Raw genomic sequence first — 19895 nt, 5'->3', positions numbered from 1 at the left:
TACATTAAACGCTGATAAAATATAGGTATTGAAGAAAATATAAGCGTTGAATAACGTATCGAATTAAAAATTTCAAGACACGATGAGACGTATTAAATTATTATTATAAATTGCAGTTAATGAAATTGCTAAATAGTTATTATTTTAACATATCAATTAAATTAAGAAATATTTTTTTTTTAATGAATTTTATTACATGAAGAAAACACATTTATACACACAAATTGTACAAGTACAATTGATTTATTGTCACGTAAGTTCACTTTTAATAATGATTGATCATGTCTTTAGATCCAATTTCATCGTCCAAATCCAAAATCCTAACCATGTGACCTGCAATCGAAACGTTATTATAAAACATATGCTAATATGTACACTATTATTATATAACAATATAATTAATAATATATATAATTAATAAGCAATATAATTTATAATCGATAAATTTTGAATAATAGATTATTTAAATTATATCTAATATATTCACAGCGAGAGAGATTTCATATTATTTGTAATATCTTCAACGAGCTTTAAAGTTCTTGCATCACTTTGTCCAATATTTACCCAGCATTAGCGAAAGATGATGAGAAGGAACCACCGCCGAATGACGTGCTTATCGAACCGGCATTGGCTCCGCTGTTGGCGAAGGATCCACCAGCGCTGAATCCTCTGTAATCTCTGCCATAGCCACCGCGAAAACCGCCGCCGTATCCGCCGCCAAAACCACGGCCATATCCACCGTAAGCGCGTTTAAAACGAACGAGCTCTATCGGCGCTGCCCTGACTATTCTTACGAGACCTGAATGAAAAGAGAAACTTTAATCTCAAAATGAAATTGCTACATTTTGAGGAATAAATTTTTAAATGTCATTAATAATAATTTGTTTTAAAAATCAAAATTTTTAATTAAAATATTACACTAATTATATAAATATTTAATTAAAATATTAAACTAAATTAATTTAAAATTGACGAAGATTAAATCGACCAATTCTGGCAAAATTGAACTTTATTAATTCACGACGTTTCTTTTTAATAAATTATTTCTTTTTCATTAATTAAATTAATTTAATATATTAAATTAATTAAATTAATTTAATATATTAAATTAATTAAATTAATTAAATTTAATAAGTTAAATTTAATACATTTAATATATTAAAGATTTTGCACTTGATAATATGTATATATATTTTTTTTCAACAAATGTGTGTGTGTATAATGTATTTACAAAATAAATCATGAAACAAATTATTTGAGGAGTGAAATATTTAGGCCAACTAAACGAGCATTAAATCTTAGGTTGTTATTGTTTATTTTGAATTTGTATTATTATTAAAAAATTCGTAAACGTTTCGACTGTACTCAGTCATCTTCAATACCAAAATAACAAGAGTCACATTAAAATCAATGATTTACATAATAAAAAAACATATAAATCTGCGCAAATAGGAACAGCAAAATAACATGTTCTTACATAAGTGTGATATTTAAAAGAATAAAAACCATTGATCTATTAACGGTAAGCAGAAAAATGCGTTGACAAAAATAATAACGAGGTGTCTTTTCGCAATTATAAGACATTATATAATTGTGAGCAACGGACTGTAGCCCGAGAATAATTTAAATCACAAATACTATTTTAGAATAAAGTCAAGATACAAAACAGTCGCTGGACAATGAGATTAAGTAAACAATTGTTAACAAAATTCGTCGTTAGTAGGCGAAGAATGTGTTGGTCAATATTGTGTATAAGATTCATAATAACAAATTGACGAGATAAGAAAATTGACCAACACATTCTTCGCCTACTAACGACGAATTTTGTTAACAATTGTTCACTTAATCTCATTGTCCAGCGACTGTTTTGTGTCTGACTTGACTTTATCCTGACTGACTTGACTTTATCCTAAAATAGTATTTGTGATTTAAATTATTCTCGGGCTACAGTCCGTTGCTCACAATTATGTCTTATAATTGCGAAAAGACACCTCGTTATTATTTTTGTCAACGCATTTTTCTGCTTACCGTTAGTAGATCAATGGTTTTTATTCTTTTAAAGATCACACTTATGTAAGAACATGTTATTTTGCTGTTCCTATTTGCGCAGATTTATGTTTTTTTATTATGTAAATCATTGATTTTAATGTGACTCTTGTTATTTTGGTATTGAAGATGACTGACAAGGGACATGTCACAACTGTCCGGAACCGATTTGATTCTTCTTCAAATATGTTGTTAAATACACAAATCTAAAAGACACGTATTTTTTTATATGTGCGGATATTGAGTTTTAAGGAGTGAAACACCCCTTTAAAGAAAAACGGTATTTTTCTTTAGGATCGAATATCTGGTAAACTATAAGAGGTAGAAAAAAAAGACGTACAACAAATTTTAATGGCTTGAAGAGTACTTTAAAGTTATATGAACAAAATTTTTTTATTTTGAAAAAAAAAATTAAGTGATGGGGGTATTTAAAAAAAAGTAAAAATAAAAAAATTTTGTTCATATAACTTTAAAGTACTCTTCAAGCCATTAAAATTTGTTGTACGTCTTTTTTTTCTACCTCTTATAGTTTACCAGATATTCGATCCTAAAGAAAAATACCGTTTTTCTTTAAAGGGGTGTTTCACCCCTTAAAACTCAATATCCGCACATATAAAAAAATACGTGTCTTTTAGATTTGTGTATTTAACAACATATTTGAAGAAGAATCAAATCGGTTCCGGACAGTTGTGACATGTCCTTTGTCAGTCATCTTCAATACCAAAATAACAAGAGTCACATTAAAATCAATGATTTACATAATAAAAAAACATATAAATCTGCGCAAATTGGAACAGCAAAATAACATGTTCTTACATAAGTGTGATCTTTAAAAGAATAAAAACCATTGATCTACTAACGGCAGAAAAATGCGTTGACAAAAATAATAACGAGGTGTCTTTTCGCAATTATAAGACATTATATAATTGTGAGCAACGGACTGTAGCCCGAGAATAATTTAAATCACAAATACTATTTTAGAATAAAGTCAAGATACAAAACAGTCGCTGGACAATGAGATTAAGTGAACAATTGTTAACAAAATTCGTCGTTAGTAGGCGAAGAATGTGTTGGTCAATTTTCTTATCTCGTCAATTTGTTATTATGAATCTTATACACAATATTGACCAACACATTCTTCGCCTACTAACGACGAATTTTGTTAACAATTGTTCACTTAATCTCATTGTCCAGCGACTGTTTTGTATCTTGACTTTATTCTAAAATAGTATTTGTGATTTAAATTATTCTCGGGCTACAGTCCGTTGCTCACAATTATATAATGTCTTATAATTGCAAAAAGACACCTCGTTATTATTTTTGTCAACGCATTTTTCTGCTTACCGTTAGTAGATCAATGGTTTTTATTCTTTTAAAGATCACACTTATGTAAGAACATGTTATTTTGCTGTTCCTATTTGCGCAGATTTATATGTTTTTTTATTATGTAAATCATTGATTTTAATGTGACTTTTGTTATTTTGGTATTGAAGATGACTGAGTACAGTCGAAACGTTTACGAATTTTTTAATAATAATACAAATTCAAAATAAACAATAACAACCTAAGATTTAATGCTCGTTTAGTTGGCCTAAATATTTCACTCCTCAAATAATTTGTTAATTTATACGAGCCTATTATTATTAAATCATGAAATATTCGAAATGTCAACAACGTCATATAAAGTAGATAGACTGACTCGTTCAACTGATTACGCAGCATTAATGCATATATGTGACGCATATGTTGTTCAACAAAATTGACATTTCGAATCGAGAACGTAGACAAAATTAGTAATGCAATACGCCATGTTTTGAAATTAAATCTACACATGCGTTTTACACATACACATCCCAATTTTATATATGTATATATGTATATCTATAAGATAAATAAAAAATCGTGAAATTTAATTTTTTCTGAAAAATATCATATTAAAATATTTCTCATCTTCTAATCTCGATAAGAATTCAATTAAATAATTAATCATAATCGCGTCATACATAATTCGATATTTAGCACGTGTCACCACTTTCACAAATATTTCCTTTGTTAAATTTTGTCGTTTTCTTTTTTTTTTTGTCGCGCGTTTACCTTGAGATTGCGAAGCCGTCGTTGGCAATGCAACTGCAACTGCGACAAGTAGCGCAACAAGCGCAAGGACTGCTATCCTTGACATTCTGGCCGATGATGATAGTGCGAGTATCCAGTGCTAAATGAGAAAATCGGCCAAGCAGTCTTTATATATATGGCAACCCATACGCGCGTTCCGGGATATCTCGGCATGTTTTACGCAGGTACGAAACGCAGGCACTTTCGGACCGCATCAAATCAACCGTATATCATTAACGCGAACAAAACGAGTCTCTTCTTTGTCAGTGTTAGGTGTTGACGATGCGCCGTCGGTTTCTCGGTGTCCCTAAGACGATTTCCTGTTCGTATGGTCGAACATTATTTCATGAGCAACATGATCGAGCAATCCTCAGTATCTCTTAATAAGTTGTCTTAATCGTAATTTCCAAAAAAGAAAAAGTTAAGAGGAAGGAGAAAGTGTGAAAACCGCGAAGACCGCAAGGTCAGGTAAATCGCTAACAAGATATTTATAAAAGCCTTTATTTTAGCCCGTTTTCTTAATACTTTAATTAATTTTAATGTTCAGAGAGCCTTTGTAAATATTTGATCATTTATTTATAAAAGAATTAATAATTAATTAATTAAAGATTAACGCTTTTAAATTAATAATTATCATTACAATATTTGTTGCAGGTTTCTCTAACGAAGTACTTTTAAACTACTATTAAATTAATTATTAATTAATTTAAATTAATATTAAAACTAATAATAGTTGCGGCAAATTATGTATAATAATTAAATAATATTCTCTTAAAATAAAAAGCCTCCAACAGAGAAAGAGGAGAGTTCAATAATTATTCATTTGCGAAAAAATATAAGTTTTTCTCTTGGAAAATTTTTATAAAAGTGAAATGGAAAATTTATAATCAAGTATTTTACATATAACAATAAAATGACATAATTCTTTTACAAAGAAAGTAAGTTTTTGTCATTTTTATTAAGAGTTTTATAATAAAAAAAATCTGTGAAGAAAATTTATTTCAATTTTTAACCCTTTCAACCTTTAAACTTTTTATCCATACAGGTTATTGCATAACTCGATATTTAAAATACTATTTCTCAAGTTGTCATCATACGTATGTAGTAGCCTTCGGATATTTATCGTCCAACATTACCTACCACTTGAACTCCCGGAACAGCCGACATGCTTTAAAAACCGTGTAATCTTGCTTGCTTGGGAGATACATTAATGGTCAACAGGTAGCCTTGATTTTTCTCGGGGCTTCACGGTCTTAGGTCATTGAACGAATACACGGGGATTCCCGTTTAGATGTTGTTAATCTTATTACTATTAACTTGACTTGATTGAGGGCTTATGGACTACGCAGGTTAATCAAGCTTCTCTTAACTTTTAAATCTCTAATTAGATCATCGATTGCGTTTAAGCTAAAGTTTGATTAATGAATAAAGACGGTATGTATATTTGACATTAATTAAAGAGGATGTGAATATATACATAATTTATGTAAATTATTGTTTAGAATACGAGAGACCTTGGCATGGTCTTTAAATATTCAATTATCAATTATTATTAAATATTAAATATTATATACAATGGATTATAGAAAGTATTGAAAGAGTTGTATTTGAAATTATTGATAAAATATGTGTGTGTATTATAAAGAGATCGAGAAACTTTCAATAAAATATTAAAAATAAAATAATGGAAAAATATCAGTGAATTATATAAATAAAATTATAAGATGACATATATAAATATCGTACATAGATTTGCTTCGCTTTGAGCAATTTTTCAATTAGCAAGTACTTTAAAAATACATTTAACAATGGAAATCCCCGTTATTATTCATCAATTAATGTAGAAGGAATTCATTAGCATGGCATTACTCATAAGTAATATGAATTTCTCGCTAGTGTTTAGTGTGCGATTTTATACATTACAAAATATATTTACGCACTATTGCAAAAAAAATGCTTTGAAGTTTCACTAATTTATTTACAGATTAGAAAGATAAAGTTAAATTTTATACTCGCACATTAAATTTCACACGTTTTGCATCCACGATCCAAACAGACAGAATCGTTTTAAAAAGTTACGTAAGACTTAAATTTGGAACTGCCCAGGAGGAATCGCGTGAATATTATATATACGCAACATTCATATATTACTATTTCTTCCCAAGACGAATGATTAAAAAACCTTGCATATGACGCGCAAGGTGACCCGACAATTTGGTTGAGATTCTTGTCTATCTCTCCGAAACTCGGAACATAACTTTTCTGATGCGTATATGAATAGCTTTTTACGAAGCACGATAGTTTCCTATTCATGTAAAAAAAAACATACTTCTTCAATATGCATATATTGAAGATGCATATATTGAATCTCGTCTATATTGAGTCTTTCTTGCTAAAAAAATACGAATAGTTTCGTCATCGCACTGCAAACTGCATAAACACACTGTGTAAAATTGCAATATAAATTGGGTCAACCTGACGAATTTGTCTTAATTAATCGGAGCCGGATGTCACATCGCGAGATACAACTCCGTATCATATATTGTATTAATCCGATCGACCTTTTAATCAGCCATACATAAATTTAATTATAAATTTGTGAATTATAAAATAAAAATGTCAAAGTATAATTTAATTATATTTTTATCTTCGCTATCATTGATTCGTTATACATGACACTCAGCTGTCAGTTTTTTTTTCTTAATTTACTACGGAAGATTAAAAATGTATACTGTTTTGAATGAAAAAGATGCAGCGTGGCTAATCATAGACGCGGCTTTTAAATTGTACATTAGTGGCAAAATGCGTCAACTTTGGATTATGTAATATTTGTTTGTAAACTTTTATCATGTATATCTGCGTAGTTCGCATTCGTTTTGCTTAGAGCCTCACGAAAACAAAGTACGCGGATAGACAAAATAAACAAAACTTCAGAAATTACGAAAGAAACTAAAATATCTTTTATTTTAATATTTTTATTTTAATATTATATTAAAATTATTTCTCATATATAAAATATTTACATAGACTGCTGAATATGTGGAAGAATCAATTTTATTTAGGAAAAATACATCGCAATATTGTATATAAGCTAACAATTTTTACAATTTTTACAAATTTTGAATTTTACTCTTTTGACTTTTCAGATTTTAAAAAAATTTAAATTTTAGACACATCAATTGCGGGTAGATATTTAATAATAAGTAAGCTTCTAGTCTACGAAAAATTTTAACTTTAATTGCAAACTACTCTATTAATTGTTATTAGTATTGATTCATTACATGGTAATTATAAATTACGACAGTATTATATCCTACCAAGAGAATACTAAATATATATATAATCTTTTAAAAAACAAGTTTGTATATTTTCTAAATTAGTATATAAACATATTGAAATAATAATTTCAAAGTTAAACAATTATAATCTGTTCAAAATTTACTATAAAACAATACAATAATAATTTAAAGCTCGGTGTAATTTAAATATAAAGAATATTGCGAATTTATGTTATTTAGTCTACTTACTTTAATAAAGTGCCTTACCTAATAAACTGCACAATCTTCAACAAGTTAAAAATCGTTCTTAAATTTTAATTTTGTTCTGTCACATAAAATATATACTTTTGTGTATTAATTAAATGTTATCCTCTCTCTTTAAGCTCATTCAAGATTCTAAAGAAGACAAAAAGGAAGTAACAAGGTAAAAAAAACGTAAAAAAGAATTAAGCGGAGATTTTGGAAACTCTAACAGTTTTCAGAACGAACTCAGCTTTTTAATTTGCTGATAAGATTAATTGCTTTAAGAGTTAATTATTCCTCGTATGGCTGCTGGCGTCGCTTCTTTCTAATAAAAATAAATACATGAGAAAATTATATTAGTTTTTATAAATGTTATACATATATTTATTTTGTAATCATATATGTACAGAATTAATTATGCAAAATTACGTGAACAATGAGTGTAAAGTTAAAGTTGAAATAATTAAGAATTAACATTTTTTACAACACAGTTAAAATAAAAATATATTTTTTAGTGTATGAAGAAAAAAAATGTTTTTTTATGAGAAGAAAAAAAATATAATTTACCCAGTAGAAGATCCGCCGTATGCAGTGGCTACCGAATTGGCTACTCCACCCTTTCCAGTGGAATAACTGTTCGCGATGGCCGTGATGGTACCAGGAACGGAACCGGAGGATCCAGCGCGAGTGGCCAATCTCGGGAAGCTGAAGATCATGGGAAAGAAGTTGTTTAGATGAGGGAATTTTTGGCGACGTCGGTTGCCCTTAAAAGGTACAAACGGTACGGGAGGCTGGTCGTCGTCCTCGTCTTCTTCGTCTTCATCTTCATCTTCATCGTTGACGGGCGTCTTGTGTGGCTTCTTCGTATGATGCCATTTAGGTCGAGTAACGGATGACACTTCCGTGGTGGTCGCGATCGGTTCTTCCGCTTCTTGCGCGATCTCTGTGGTTACCGGAATCTGTTCGTGATGCTCCTGTGTAAGTAACATGTGTACACGCAGTACTTTACTTAATTGTACTGTAAGAGATGCTTGTAATTATTGTATACGTTCTAAAGAATTTTTAAAAAGAAATTAGAAATTTTTTGCCTAGCTATTAGAAATACCTGAGAGGTAGAAGAGTCCTGGTGATGATGGTGATGTTTCTCGTCTTCGTGATGATGGTGATATTGCTCCTCCTCGTGACGATGCACTTCGTTCTGATGATGATAATGATGGTGATGATGCTCCTCGTCGGATGTCGGCGCCGCGTGCGCGTGAGCGCTGGACACTTCCGGTTCCTCAATCAGTTCCGGACCATCTTTGAGATGCGGCGCGTGCATGCCGCCGAAGAAGGTCTCTCCACTTACGGCGTTTCCTTGCGCGAAGAGGCCCGTTGCTTGACCTCCGTTACCTGTGCGACGTATCGGTCTGTAATATCCGGTGAACATCATCGCCTTGTGCGGATACGGACGCGCGACCGTTCTCTTTTCCCTCAAGAACATGATGGGGCTGCCGTTAGGGTCCAGCATGACGGAAGCTGCGAACAACGCAGGTATTTAATTCAAGAATAAAAAATATCGTTATTAAACCGATATATTATATTTTATTATATTTTATACCTATATATTGTAACAGCTGTTAAATACATAACATTTAAAGAAATTTGGAGATTTTATATTCTTTAAATATGTATATAAAATATATAAAATAACTCTATAATATAATTTTCGAAATTTTCCAGAAAATAAATTTCAAATATAATTTCCAAGATAAAAGTTGATTTCAGTTTTTAACTTACTAGGCTTATTGTTAGCTGGAACCACCCTAGATTCTGCTATCGCAATCATCGATGCGATGGCAAGTAGAATGAAACTAATCCAGCCAGCCATCCTTATTAGAGTTCTAATCTTTCTTCAAGTTCCACGCAACGATTCTTCCTCTGTTCAATCACCCGTTTTTCTTCAAAGATCCTTCGGGAAATACTTCACCGGCTTTTTTTACGATTGTACCGTCTTTTGACAGAAAATCGCGATAACCCAGCGATTCACTTCCACCGATCTTGCCCCCGATCTACTTGACGCACCAACTTTTTGCACGATGCTGCTAATCTTGGTTGTCACAATTGCTTTTATACCATGAGATACACGGACATGGGCACAATGACACGGGGATACGGGATGAACCCATTGGTGGACACAGGGGATGTGGAATCAAGCGAATTCCCCACTCTAGGTTTCGTCAAATGGTCGCTCGTACGGTCGGAGAATTTCCGTAAAGCAAATACATGGCATCGTGATCAACGCTACGTGATCGTCGTCACTGATGGGGCCACATGCTTGATCTGATGCATTAATTGTGATCCGCACCGATCGCAATCTAAATTCGCGGGATCGAGTCGATATGGAAATAGACATGCTCGATCGAGCTTTATGCAAATAAATAATAATGTAGGATTATTGATCGAGACGTATATTATTATCTGTCGAAGAGAAAATTATTACGGGATAACAATATATTTTGATATCCGTTATAAATATATTAAGGCTCCCCTGAATTAAATTTTTTATTATTTTTCTAATCTATGATTTAGTTTGATTAATCAAAAAGGGAGAGAGAAAGAAAGAATATCGAATGCCTAGTGAATCTTAAGAAAAACTCCAGTTGGCTGGAGGCTTTTGGCTCTGAAACAAGGTGTTTATAATGAATTCGCTTGAGAAACAACGAGAATGTGAATGGACAATGTCGCGGTTGATGAATGTCGCGAAGGGCCGATGACCAGTCGCTTTTCCTCTTTCACGACGCGAATTACTGAGTCATCTCGTTCGAGTCTCGATCGAGACATGCGATAAAGATATCTAACGTCCCAGACAAGCAGACTCGCGGCAAAGGTTCATACATTTTCAATTGTTCTAAAAATATACGAGAATCGAAGGATTTTCCATTCATTCATCATTATTTGTTCTTTTTGGAAGGTTTACAAAATGTCTATCCTATATCGCTGTTTGATTTTTTCATGTAATTTTTTTAAAGATTAGATAGAGATTATAAAAAAAATATCTGAAATCAAATCTGACATCAAATATAAATCAAAATTAAGAATTTTCTTTTTTTTATGAAGTAATATTCCTATTTGCGTTTGTACGAATATGATGATGAAAAATACTTAAAGAGAGAGAAATTCAAAGAAATTTCCAAATTTGATAGTAAACTTATATGCAATGTTGCGATGTATTTTTTCTAAATAAAATTTATTCTTTCACATATTCAGCAGTCTATGTAAATATTTTATATAAAGATTAATTTTAATAAAATACAAGAAATTAAAATAAAATATATTTTAATCTCTTCCATAATTTCTGAAGTCTTGCTTATTCCGTCTATTCGCGTATGTAAAATAAGAATAAATTGATTAAACTCAAGAAAAAAGTTTATAACATAAATTGTAATATAACAAATCTGAAACGTTACATATAACATATTGCGATAAAAAAATGTAAAAAAAAAACTCGGAATATTTAAATTCAAACCGGAATAACGACGACTATGCATGATGAAACGCAACTGCGAGGAAGTCTCGTTGATGCATCCCGAGAAAGAGTTACGACTGCAAAACGCATTCGTCACAAACATAAAGTATGAATAGAGGCAGAGAGAGATATGTGAGAGAGGAGCACGTCGGTAGTTCGTAGGGATAATTCTGCTCCTCATCGCTACCTTTGAAGATGATGGAACGTGGTGGAAGGTACACTGACACATCAATCAGCGGATCCGACTAGACAGCGGGTTTTACGATTCCGGCCACGACCATCAGACTTTTACGGATTCCATACCGGTCGTTCCCTAAGAATTATCGTCGCCTCTGACCAGTCACACCCGCGGATGCTCGAACATGTATAACTGACATAATAATAATATTAAGAGATCACACGTTGCGCAGGAAGTTACATCAAACGCGCGTTATTATCTCATGGATGATTGACGCATCATGTACATCATGGATCACCCACCAGAAGCCATTTGTCCAGCTGCAGGTAGCTAAAAATAGGGATAAAAGTAGAAGACTTATACTATAAATAGAATAATTCACGAAATCGAAGACACGTAATATTTTAAAAAAATATATCTCTAATTTTACTGACTCTTTTCTCGTGAAAAATAATTTTTTGTATTTAAGAAATTTTTTACAAGGTACAATTTTTGACAATATTTAAAATTAAAATTTTCGAGCTAGACCAGAAGACTTTCGCAACAGAAAATATAAACATTCTTCATTATACCGATCTAAATTAAATTTTCAACAAACGTTCTGCGTTTTTATAAAATTAAAATTCACCAAATGACATGTGGTCCAAGAAGAATCAAGGATTAAGGACCCTTTTTCTGCGTTCGCGAATTAATTCGGCAATTTTGAAGTAGAAAAGTTTCGTAATATCTAACTACACTGTAACGAAGATTGATTTGGATGCTTTCCGAGAAGAGGCGGCGGCGCATAAAAATATTCCGGACAGAAGCGATGTACGAATTTTACGATATCAACCGCGATGCCTATCGTGCCTTCTTCCATCAGACACGCTGCTTTTTTATCTATCTGGTCACGCTCAGAAATACGATATGCGTGACTTGGAAAGCGGTGCGTTTCGGAGTTGATTCATGAAATAGCGCGGAGTCACGATGTACAAAACGATCGCGATATAGCGGTAAATAACAGGGCGCGATAATCGATAAACTACTTAACTTGGCAACAAATAGTATACTTTAACTTCATCAAATTCTATTAGAATATTCAATTTTCAACGCGCACATAAACAAATCTGGCGAATTGTTTTAACATAGTAGGTATATAAATTTAGTCGAAATATACAAATTTTTGATAAATTAAAAATTCTTTTGTTATCTGACAGCTTTAAAAATTAGATTGTCTAATAATCTAATGAATCAGCTATATATTTGACACAGAAAATATTTTATATGGAAAAACGTGTGTCATTTTTTGATATATGTATATTCTCCTTTTCACTGATAATTCAATCTAATTTGACTCAAAATTTGGATTTTTGATTGAAGACTCATTCGGGCATTGCATTCAATACCATAAATCACACTGACAAGTCAATTTAAATATGTATTTGTATTTTCTATGGTATATAATTTTCTGCTTTGCTATAACACGTGGTACATGTTTAGAATCGTTTTGTATGTAAGGGACTTTTATAAAATATTTATTTATATTTCCTGTCTGAATGATAAATTCATATCTCGTATACGAAGTCGGCGCGGAGTCCTATACGTCGCGGAATTAAATGCCGAGGAATTCCAGAATTCCCAGGATTTCGCGTTACACGCGACTCCAGCTTTTGCGAATGTCTACACCAACGGGTTTTGCCGACGGAATCTCATTTGGTGCCATCGCGTAGGCTGAATTAAGATTAGCCGATGTCGAATTACACGTGCTGCGTGCAATCCTTGATCGGCTCACGTGCGACAAGCTCGGTCCGGAACGTGAGACACGCTGAAATCGTACTACGACATACTCCAGTCTGGATAGTCTGGGACCTACCTGAGATCTCGCCGTGCGATCGGCTGGCAAATGATGCTGATTAATTCGTGACGCATGTCAAATCGACTGGGCGATACGTGCGAATTTGTCGTGCGTCAATTCCGAGGTAAAAGGATTAAGAATATCTTCACGATTGACAGGAAGGTCTCTCAGAATCCATATCTTCGATTTAATGATAACCTCGACACTTTCTAAGAATTTTTTTTTATTCTGTTTAGCATATAAAATAGCATTCGAATTCGTATAATATATAGCTATGAATTTATATTAATAGAATTTATATTAATAGAACATTATATAATTATATAGTTTTATATATATTTTTTTAATTTATAAAAGAAATGATATGTTTATTTTCTATACAATTATAGCTACTATTTAATTACCTAAAATTACTTATTATTGTAACATAACATTTTTAATGACAATTTCTTATAAAATTTACAAGTGTGTATAATTCTGTTTGTAATATTGTATTTTTTTATTGGAAGCTTTTTGCAAGTTAATTGGATATTGAATGTCCACGATGGAGAGTCCTCATTTTCCACAAAATCTTTCGAGGCACATCCTGTACGTATGTAGGCAACTAGCAATACCACGATCTTATTTGGAAGCAAATCACGAAGTGTAATCCGGTAAGTCCGGTAAGCACAACAGGTTGAAAGACCGCGTAACATTTCGCCTGCGGATTGCGTTCATTTTGCAAATTTTCAAAATAAAACAACAAAGAAATTCGCGTGCTTGTATCACGGTAGAGTGCGTATTGCTTTAGACATACATCCTGTTCAGTAGTGTAGGCAGAATATAAGAGAAACACATCGTGGGAATCGGAAAATTCAGCAAAAATAACGAAAGCTACCGTGGCTGTAATTTTTATTAACTTATTTAAAGATTATTTATAGCTATTTTACACACAAAAAAAAGTTATAGTATTCCGTATAATATTTAATTACATCTGTGTAAGGTTTCAGCAATTTCACGCTGCTACAGATAGACCTAAAAAAATATTAATTTCCTAAATTAGTGAAACACAATTATCAATTAAGTAGAAAATAAAAACTATGACATTTTATTAATAATGCTGTTAAATTTTGACACTTGAGATTTTTACAATTTTGTAAAATCTGATATAAGTGTACGATCAGTCTTCTAGCTGCGCTACTGATATCACTAATCAGCAGTCAGCGGATCGACGGCGGATTACCGGCTTTGGATTTAGCATCCAGCTTTTCCAGGGAAGGCATAAAATAGTCGCAGGTGCACAACCGAGACATAAACGCGTATATATGTACGTGCTAGCGTATATATATACACTTACACGAGAGACGAGTGCTACGAATCCTGCATCGCGATAGAGATCCGATGCAAATGCGAGATCAGGCACCGAAGACGAAACACCTGCGCCAGTCCATTCTCTTTTCTGCCTGAGGAAATTGATCGGCTGGATTTGTATTCACCTCGTGGGATGCTACTTCCGACCTGGATCGATGCGTGAGATTGAGATCACTTCGACTTTAATGCAAGAATTTTTAATACAAGAATTAAACATAAGAAATTATTTTCACTACATTGACTCTAAATAATCCTTTTATGTACAACGCATAATTCTGTTAATATTTCTTCTGTCTTTTTTTAAAATTATTATATGAAATAAATATATATGTTAAAATATTTAATATAAATCATTAAAAGATGATGCACAAAAGAAATGACATAACTATACAATGAATATAAATTATAATATTTTTATATTGTGATTTTTAATATTATTTCTGTATAATTTAATAATTACAGAACACTTGTAAAACAAAATTACTTACATGCATTTTATCTAATATTTTTAAAAAATTATTCTGTTCAATAGGAATTAAATTTTTTGTCGAATAGTTTTGGTGACAATTTTTATACTTTTTTAAAAATATTTTCTATTTGCTATTGATAAATATAAATATTGTATAAATATTTAATATATACATTTTTTAGGAGAAGAAAGGACGCACGTTCTTGAGTCTACAGCCTTAAATCAATATCGTATCCGTTCATATTTTTGCTTGCGTGTCGTAACGTCAAATCAAAAGTGTGACGAACAAACGCACGAATGTGTCACAGTATCTGACTATAATCATCATAAAATATATGATGTCGGATTTAATGTTCGAATATTTTTCTTGCTTCTCGGACGTAAAAGTAAACGGTCGATCTTTTGCAACATTTACAACTTAGCCATAAATCAAAATCCAAAGATCTTCCAGCAATTGATTCGAAGAAAAGTGATTTTTTTTGCATTATGTATGCAGAAAAAAATTGTGAGCACAAAATACAATTTTATTTGTCAAAGACGACAAACGGTCGCTCATTTTGCATCATTACTGTTCATGCTTATTAAAGGTAATGTGAAAATTGCGTTCGACTAATGACATGGAATAAAGACATTATAAATACACGTGTCCGTCAAGGGAAAAATTATGAAGTATATGAAGAAAAAAATAATTAAATCAAAAAGATAAAATATTTGAGACAATATAGATAAAAAAATCCGTAAAACCAAGAAATTGTAAAAAAATTAATCGATAGAAATAAGCAATTGTGATAAAAAAATTTTTCGAAATCAAGAATCTGTAAAATGACAGATGATAATAAGTGTCATTACGATATCTTCGCATTTCTACCTTTAATTTTACCAGCGTTAATATAAAAAACAAGCAACTTATTATTAATTTTAGTCAATCAAAAAAATATCAATGATGAACTTGAAGATGAGAGGGTAACGTAAAAGCAGCTTTGTTTTGGGTGTGCGTGTCACGTGGGTGCATCGCGTAGTACAATGCACGCGATGTATCGCTGCATAACAATCGTGATAGCGGCTGTCTTTTGAGTGCGGGTTGCCATATTTCAGACAATCGAACTTTTTTTTCGGCTCACATACAAACGCGGAATGCCTAACAATCGGCCGGCCATTGCGGTGGTCGCGTTGTGGAACCGTGATGACATACCGTCGTGTAAAAGCCTTTTCAAATCGTATTTCGTTTGTATTTTGCAAAAATTTATCGCCTTATTCTGCTTTAAATCATTTGTGCTCCATCAATAATAATGTCGTGTAAAGAACTGTACCATTTTGATTCTTGAATACATTAAAATTTTTAACCTCTCTTAGAGAGAGAGAGAGAGAGAGAGAGAGAGAGAGAGAGAGAGAGAGAGAGAGAGAGAGAGAGAGAGAGATCAAGTATTTTATAATAATAACATAAAAAACAAACTTACTGTTATATCAATATATCATGTTTGCCTATTATTTATAGATTTTCTTTAGATTATTAAAAATATTATATGTTGTATATTAAAAAGATTTTTATAATTATTTAATATTATTTATACAGATTTAGCAAAGTGCATCTTGTTTTATATAAAATATAAAAATATGATAAATAAAAAAAATATTTTTGGTTAATTTATTTTATATGTTTTTTAAGTTGCTGAATATATAATAACATTTTATCTACATCTTTATTAATTTTTATCTGTCATTGATTTTGTCATGTTAGATTTAACATTATCAAAATATTTTATTTAAAAGTATTGTCTTAATTTTTCATGAAAGTATTATAAGAATAAACTATATATAATTAAATAAGTGGAATAAAATACTGCATTTTTGATATCTTTAAAACAGATTTTTTCTACTTTTTTACCGCTTTAGACAAATAAAAATATTATCATCAACGACTCAAAAAACAATTATATATATATATATATATATATATATATATATATATATAAAACTTATGTTATACAATTTTTAAATAAATATAAATTCTTTTACCTTCCTTTTTATCGAGAAATTTCAAGAAAGGAGTTTTCAGGAAGAAAGTAATATATCAGTGCAAAGTGAGGAAGCTGGAAATGTTATGACACAGATGAATTTTATTATTCTTTTTGTTACATGAACCGTGGCCTAAAAATTCGTCGAAAGAGGTGTGATCACAGATGAGGGGTTGGAGGGTCGTGCGGTTGTCCTCAGAGTAAAATTTTCACCGTTTCCTAGATTTCAGCAAGTATCCCGCGACGCCCAAATCCAGATACCTGAAATATTACACATAAGTAGAAAGAGAATCCATATACATTTTTACATGTAAATAATATTAAACGCAATTATGAAAAATCAACAATATATAAACGTATTTAAAAATATAAATTTTAATTAATTATTTATCTACATAATTGTTTTTATAATTAATTACATAAAATATATTTTTCTCCAATCTTGATATATATATTATATGTATAACTCAAATTTTATTTAAAGAATTTTGAATTAATATTAATATGTTTTTTGTTACGTTATTAGAACAAGAATTAAACAAACGAATTTTATTTCCACGATAACTGTCAGTAAATAGTAATCAGTAAAAATATTATCAATAGCTGATGTTGATTAAGTTTTCTGAGTTTTATTTTAAAAGTTGTAATTATGTATGTATACTAATATAATTTAAATTATAATTTAGACATTATTAATACTTTCATATTTTTTACACTAGATATATACTAATTAATTCAAATCAAATTTTAATCAATTTTCAATAAATTGATTTTTTAAGGAAAATATTTTTTTTATTAATTTACCTCCTTCGCGCTGTTACAATGCCACGTTTCTCTCTTTTTTCCAGGGTTATACGGCTTCCATCGGTAGAAACAAGTCTAGATGCAATTGCGGTCGGTTTTTCTGGTGGACCTGTGGTTCCTGACGGCACGTTCGACAATAATCTTTTGCCTTGACGATTTTCTTTTGATTTTCTTCTAACGTTTAAGTCCGACGATACGACAATTTCATCAAACGTTTGGCCGAAATGTGCTGCGTAATTATGAAGAAAGTTAAAAGAAAAGTAAAAACTATGAAAAAGAGGACAATTTAATAGATTTTAATGTCAAAAAATTTTTTAATCAATCTTTCTTTTATAAAAAAAACAGATAAATTAATATTAAAATAATTATATAAAGTTTTTTTTCAAAGACAAAGAAAATTTTAAGATATTTAAATATTTGATAGATTCAATTAATTTTATTTACATTTTATATAGTTTATATGTGTGTGTATATCCATATAAAAATATATATAACAGAAATCTTTAAGAATTGTAAAGTTAATATATTTTTGTTCTATATATACTTACTTTTTTCATTAGATGCCGTTTCCTGAGCATTGATTATGACACAGATTGAACTGAGTACCAAGAGGGCTAAAATTCTTATCATTTTGCGACGGAAATTTTAATGTGTTCAAAGGTCGAAATTTTTGTTATCCTGCAAAGTAAACAAACAAAAATAAGACAAAAAATACAACAATCTATTCCAGCGTTTCTATTATTAATTTCTTCCCATAATTAATGATGCATATTAAATGATTTTTAATACATGTTAATAATTAGATAATTACAATAATATTAATATTAGACTAAAATTATCTCCGATTATTAGTGCAATTCTTTGTGTGTGGCTACTTTACGCCTACGTAATGAAGAATTCTCAGCATCCATGGGCTTTAGAAAGAAGCGTTAAAAGACCTTCGACGATTCCGCAATCACTGTCCGCAAGAACACGAGTTCGAAGAATTACTAATTGAATCACTTTCTAGAGCGGTCAGAAGCGTTGGTCAGAATCTTACGTAAAAGCAACGAGATTGCGCAATTCGACGATGTTATCGCAACCAAACAGTTACGTTCACAAGTTACACAGAAAATAATCTCATATATAGATGATATTGAAATCTTAGAAAATTAGTATTTCTTAAAAATATTTGCTGAAAATATTTTAGAAAAAAATTTAAGCAAAAATTTGATATTAAATTTAAAAAAATTATGAAAAGTGTCTAAAATAATAAATTAAACAATGTGGCATATGCTATATTTGTTTTTTTCTTATATTTTGTACTTGTTCTTTTTCTTTCCTCCTCATCAAACGGTAGAAATTTAAATACGTTTTTTAAGAATTCTAGTATTTCTTTTTAAACCTTTGTATATTGCTTTGGACCCTTTATAAAGTGCAGAGAACGAGCTCAATTATAACGATTAATCGCATCTATATTTGTTTCCGATTCAATTTTTACACGTGAAGGTATTGATTCAAGAAGAACGAATAAAGAGATCTATCGAGTCTTACATCAATCGCAAAAAAAAAAAAAAAAAGATTCAGCACTACAATTTTTAATTCTTATCACTGTTTATCGCGCGACGTTCTCGCTTCGCGAAACGATAGAACGAGGTTCCCTTATAATCGACGGGGTTCACTTATTCTCGAAGGATCTCGAGGAGAGACTTAACACTTAGTACTTAGCAATACGTACATCTCGACTTACCGGCGATAAGTTGAGGATACTTTCCGAGTCGACAACCGCACGAGTAATGCGAGCACAATGACGCGGGAGCCTTCAAGAAAACATCGCGGGTTTGCTATAGTGAGTGGAGAACAGGAACATGGGGTACCACCACCAAGGAGGCGCTTTAAATGCGTCGTGTACGTACTGTAGTTGGTTGCACCGGCCGGACCACTTTCTATTTCATTTTTTTCCTCTCCGATCCTCTCTACTTCTCTCTCGCACTTTCACCCTTTTGATTTCCTCTCACTTTAGTCGAGCAATTCTTGTACTCTTTCTCTTTTTGCACAGACGGAAGGACTGGTTTACCG

General features: G+C 31.2%; 3 protein-coding genes across 5 annotated transcripts; all 3 read right to left on the bottom strand.

The window, feature by feature from the left end:
* Window positions 1–183: 183 nt before the first annotated feature.
* Window positions 184–4250, bottom strand: LOC145938831 (uncharacterized). The gene is made up of 3 exons (XM_083042627.1): window positions 4141–4250; window positions 565–799; window positions 184–333 (listed from the first exon to the last, which is right to left on the bottom strand). The coding sequence occupies exons 1-3, from the start codon at window positions 4223–4225 to the stop codon at window positions 321–323; spliced, it is 333 nt and encodes a 110-aa protein (XP_082898753.1). The 5' UTR covers window positions 4226–4250; the 3' UTR covers window positions 184–320.
* Window positions 4251–7337: 3087 nt separating this feature from the next.
* LOC145938436 (uncharacterized) lies at window positions 7338–9773 on the bottom strand. 2 transcript variants are annotated; one of them, XM_083042078.1, is made up of 5 exons: window positions 9459–9773; window positions 8785–9197; window positions 8460–8653; window positions 8247–8384; window positions 7338–8004 (listed from the first exon to the last, which is right to left on the bottom strand). In XM_083042078.1, the coding sequence occupies exons 1-5, from the start codon at window positions 9547–9549 to the stop codon at window positions 7971–7973; spliced, it is 870 nt and encodes a 289-aa protein (XP_082898204.1). In that variant the 5' UTR covers window positions 9550–9773; the 3' UTR covers window positions 7338–7970. The 2 variants fall into 2 exon arrangements, with proteins under 2 accessions (XP_082898204.1, XP_082898203.1); XM_083042077.1 differs by having other exon boundaries at window positions 7340–8004; window positions 8247–8653.
* A 7342-nt stretch (window positions 9774–17115) lies between these two features.
* LOC145938810 (uncharacterized) lies at window positions 17116–19692 on the bottom strand. 2 transcript variants are annotated; one of them, XM_083042584.1, is made up of 4 exons: window positions 19567–19692; window positions 18386–18515; window positions 17838–18066; window positions 17116–17294 (listed from the first exon to the last, which is right to left on the bottom strand). In XM_083042584.1, exons 2-4 carry the CDS (start codon window positions 18465–18467, stop codon window positions 17243–17245), a joined length of 363 nt encoding a protein of 120 aa, XP_082898710.1. In that variant the 5' UTR covers window positions 18468–18515; window positions 19567–19692; the 3' UTR covers window positions 17116–17242. The 2 variants fall into 2 exon arrangements, with proteins under 2 accessions (XP_082898710.1, XP_082898711.1); XM_083042585.1 differs by having other exon boundaries at window positions 19555–19646.
* Window positions 19693–19895: the final 203 nt, after the last annotated feature.

This window comes from Prenolepis imparis, unplaced genomic scaffold, assembly GCF_030444845.1.
Source record: "Prenolepis imparis isolate NDT839.2.m4 unplaced genomic scaffold, iyPreImpa1.0 SCAF_7, whole genome shotgun sequence".
Classification (NCBI taxonomy): Eukaryota; Metazoa; Arthropoda; class Insecta; order Hymenoptera; family Formicidae; genus Prenolepis; species Prenolepis imparis.
The sequence above is the reverse complement of the archived record's forward strand: the minus strand, read 5'-3'. Positions and strand labels throughout refer to the sequence as shown.

Bases quoted from the DNA above. Each gene is read 5' to 3' on its own strand.
- LOC145938831 (XM_083042627.1), bottom strand. From the start codon at position 4,225: ATGTCAAGGATAGCAGTCCTTGCGCTTGTTGCGCTACTTGTCGCAGTT. The intron at 800-4,140 runs GTAAACGCGCGA...CTTTTCATTCAG, and splicing joins GACGGCTTCGCAATCTCAAG to GTCTCGTAAGAATAGTCAGG.
- LOC145938436 (XM_083042077.1), bottom strand. From the start codon at position 9,549: ATGGCTGGCTGGATTAGTTTCATTCTACTTGCCATCGCATCGATGATT. The intron at 8,654-8,784 runs GTATTTCTAATA...TTACTTACACAG, and splicing joins AGGACTCTTCTACCTCTCAG to GAGCATCACGAACAGATTCC. The intron at 8,005-8,246 runs GTAAATTATATT...TATTTTTATTAG, and splicing joins TACGGCGGATCTTCTACTGG to AAAGAAGCGACGCCAGCAGC.
- LOC145938810 (XM_083042584.1), bottom strand. From the start codon at position 18,467: ATGATAAGAATTTTAGCCCTCTTGGTACTCAGTTCAATCTGTGTCATA. The intron at 18,067-18,385 runs GTAAGTATATAT...ATAATTACGCAG, and splicing joins AACGGCATCTAATGAAAAAA to CACATTTCGGCCAAACGTTT. The intron at 17,295-17,837 runs GTAAATTAATAA...GTAATATTTCAG, and splicing joins ATTGTAACAGCGCGAAGGAG to GTATCTGGATTTGGGCGTCG.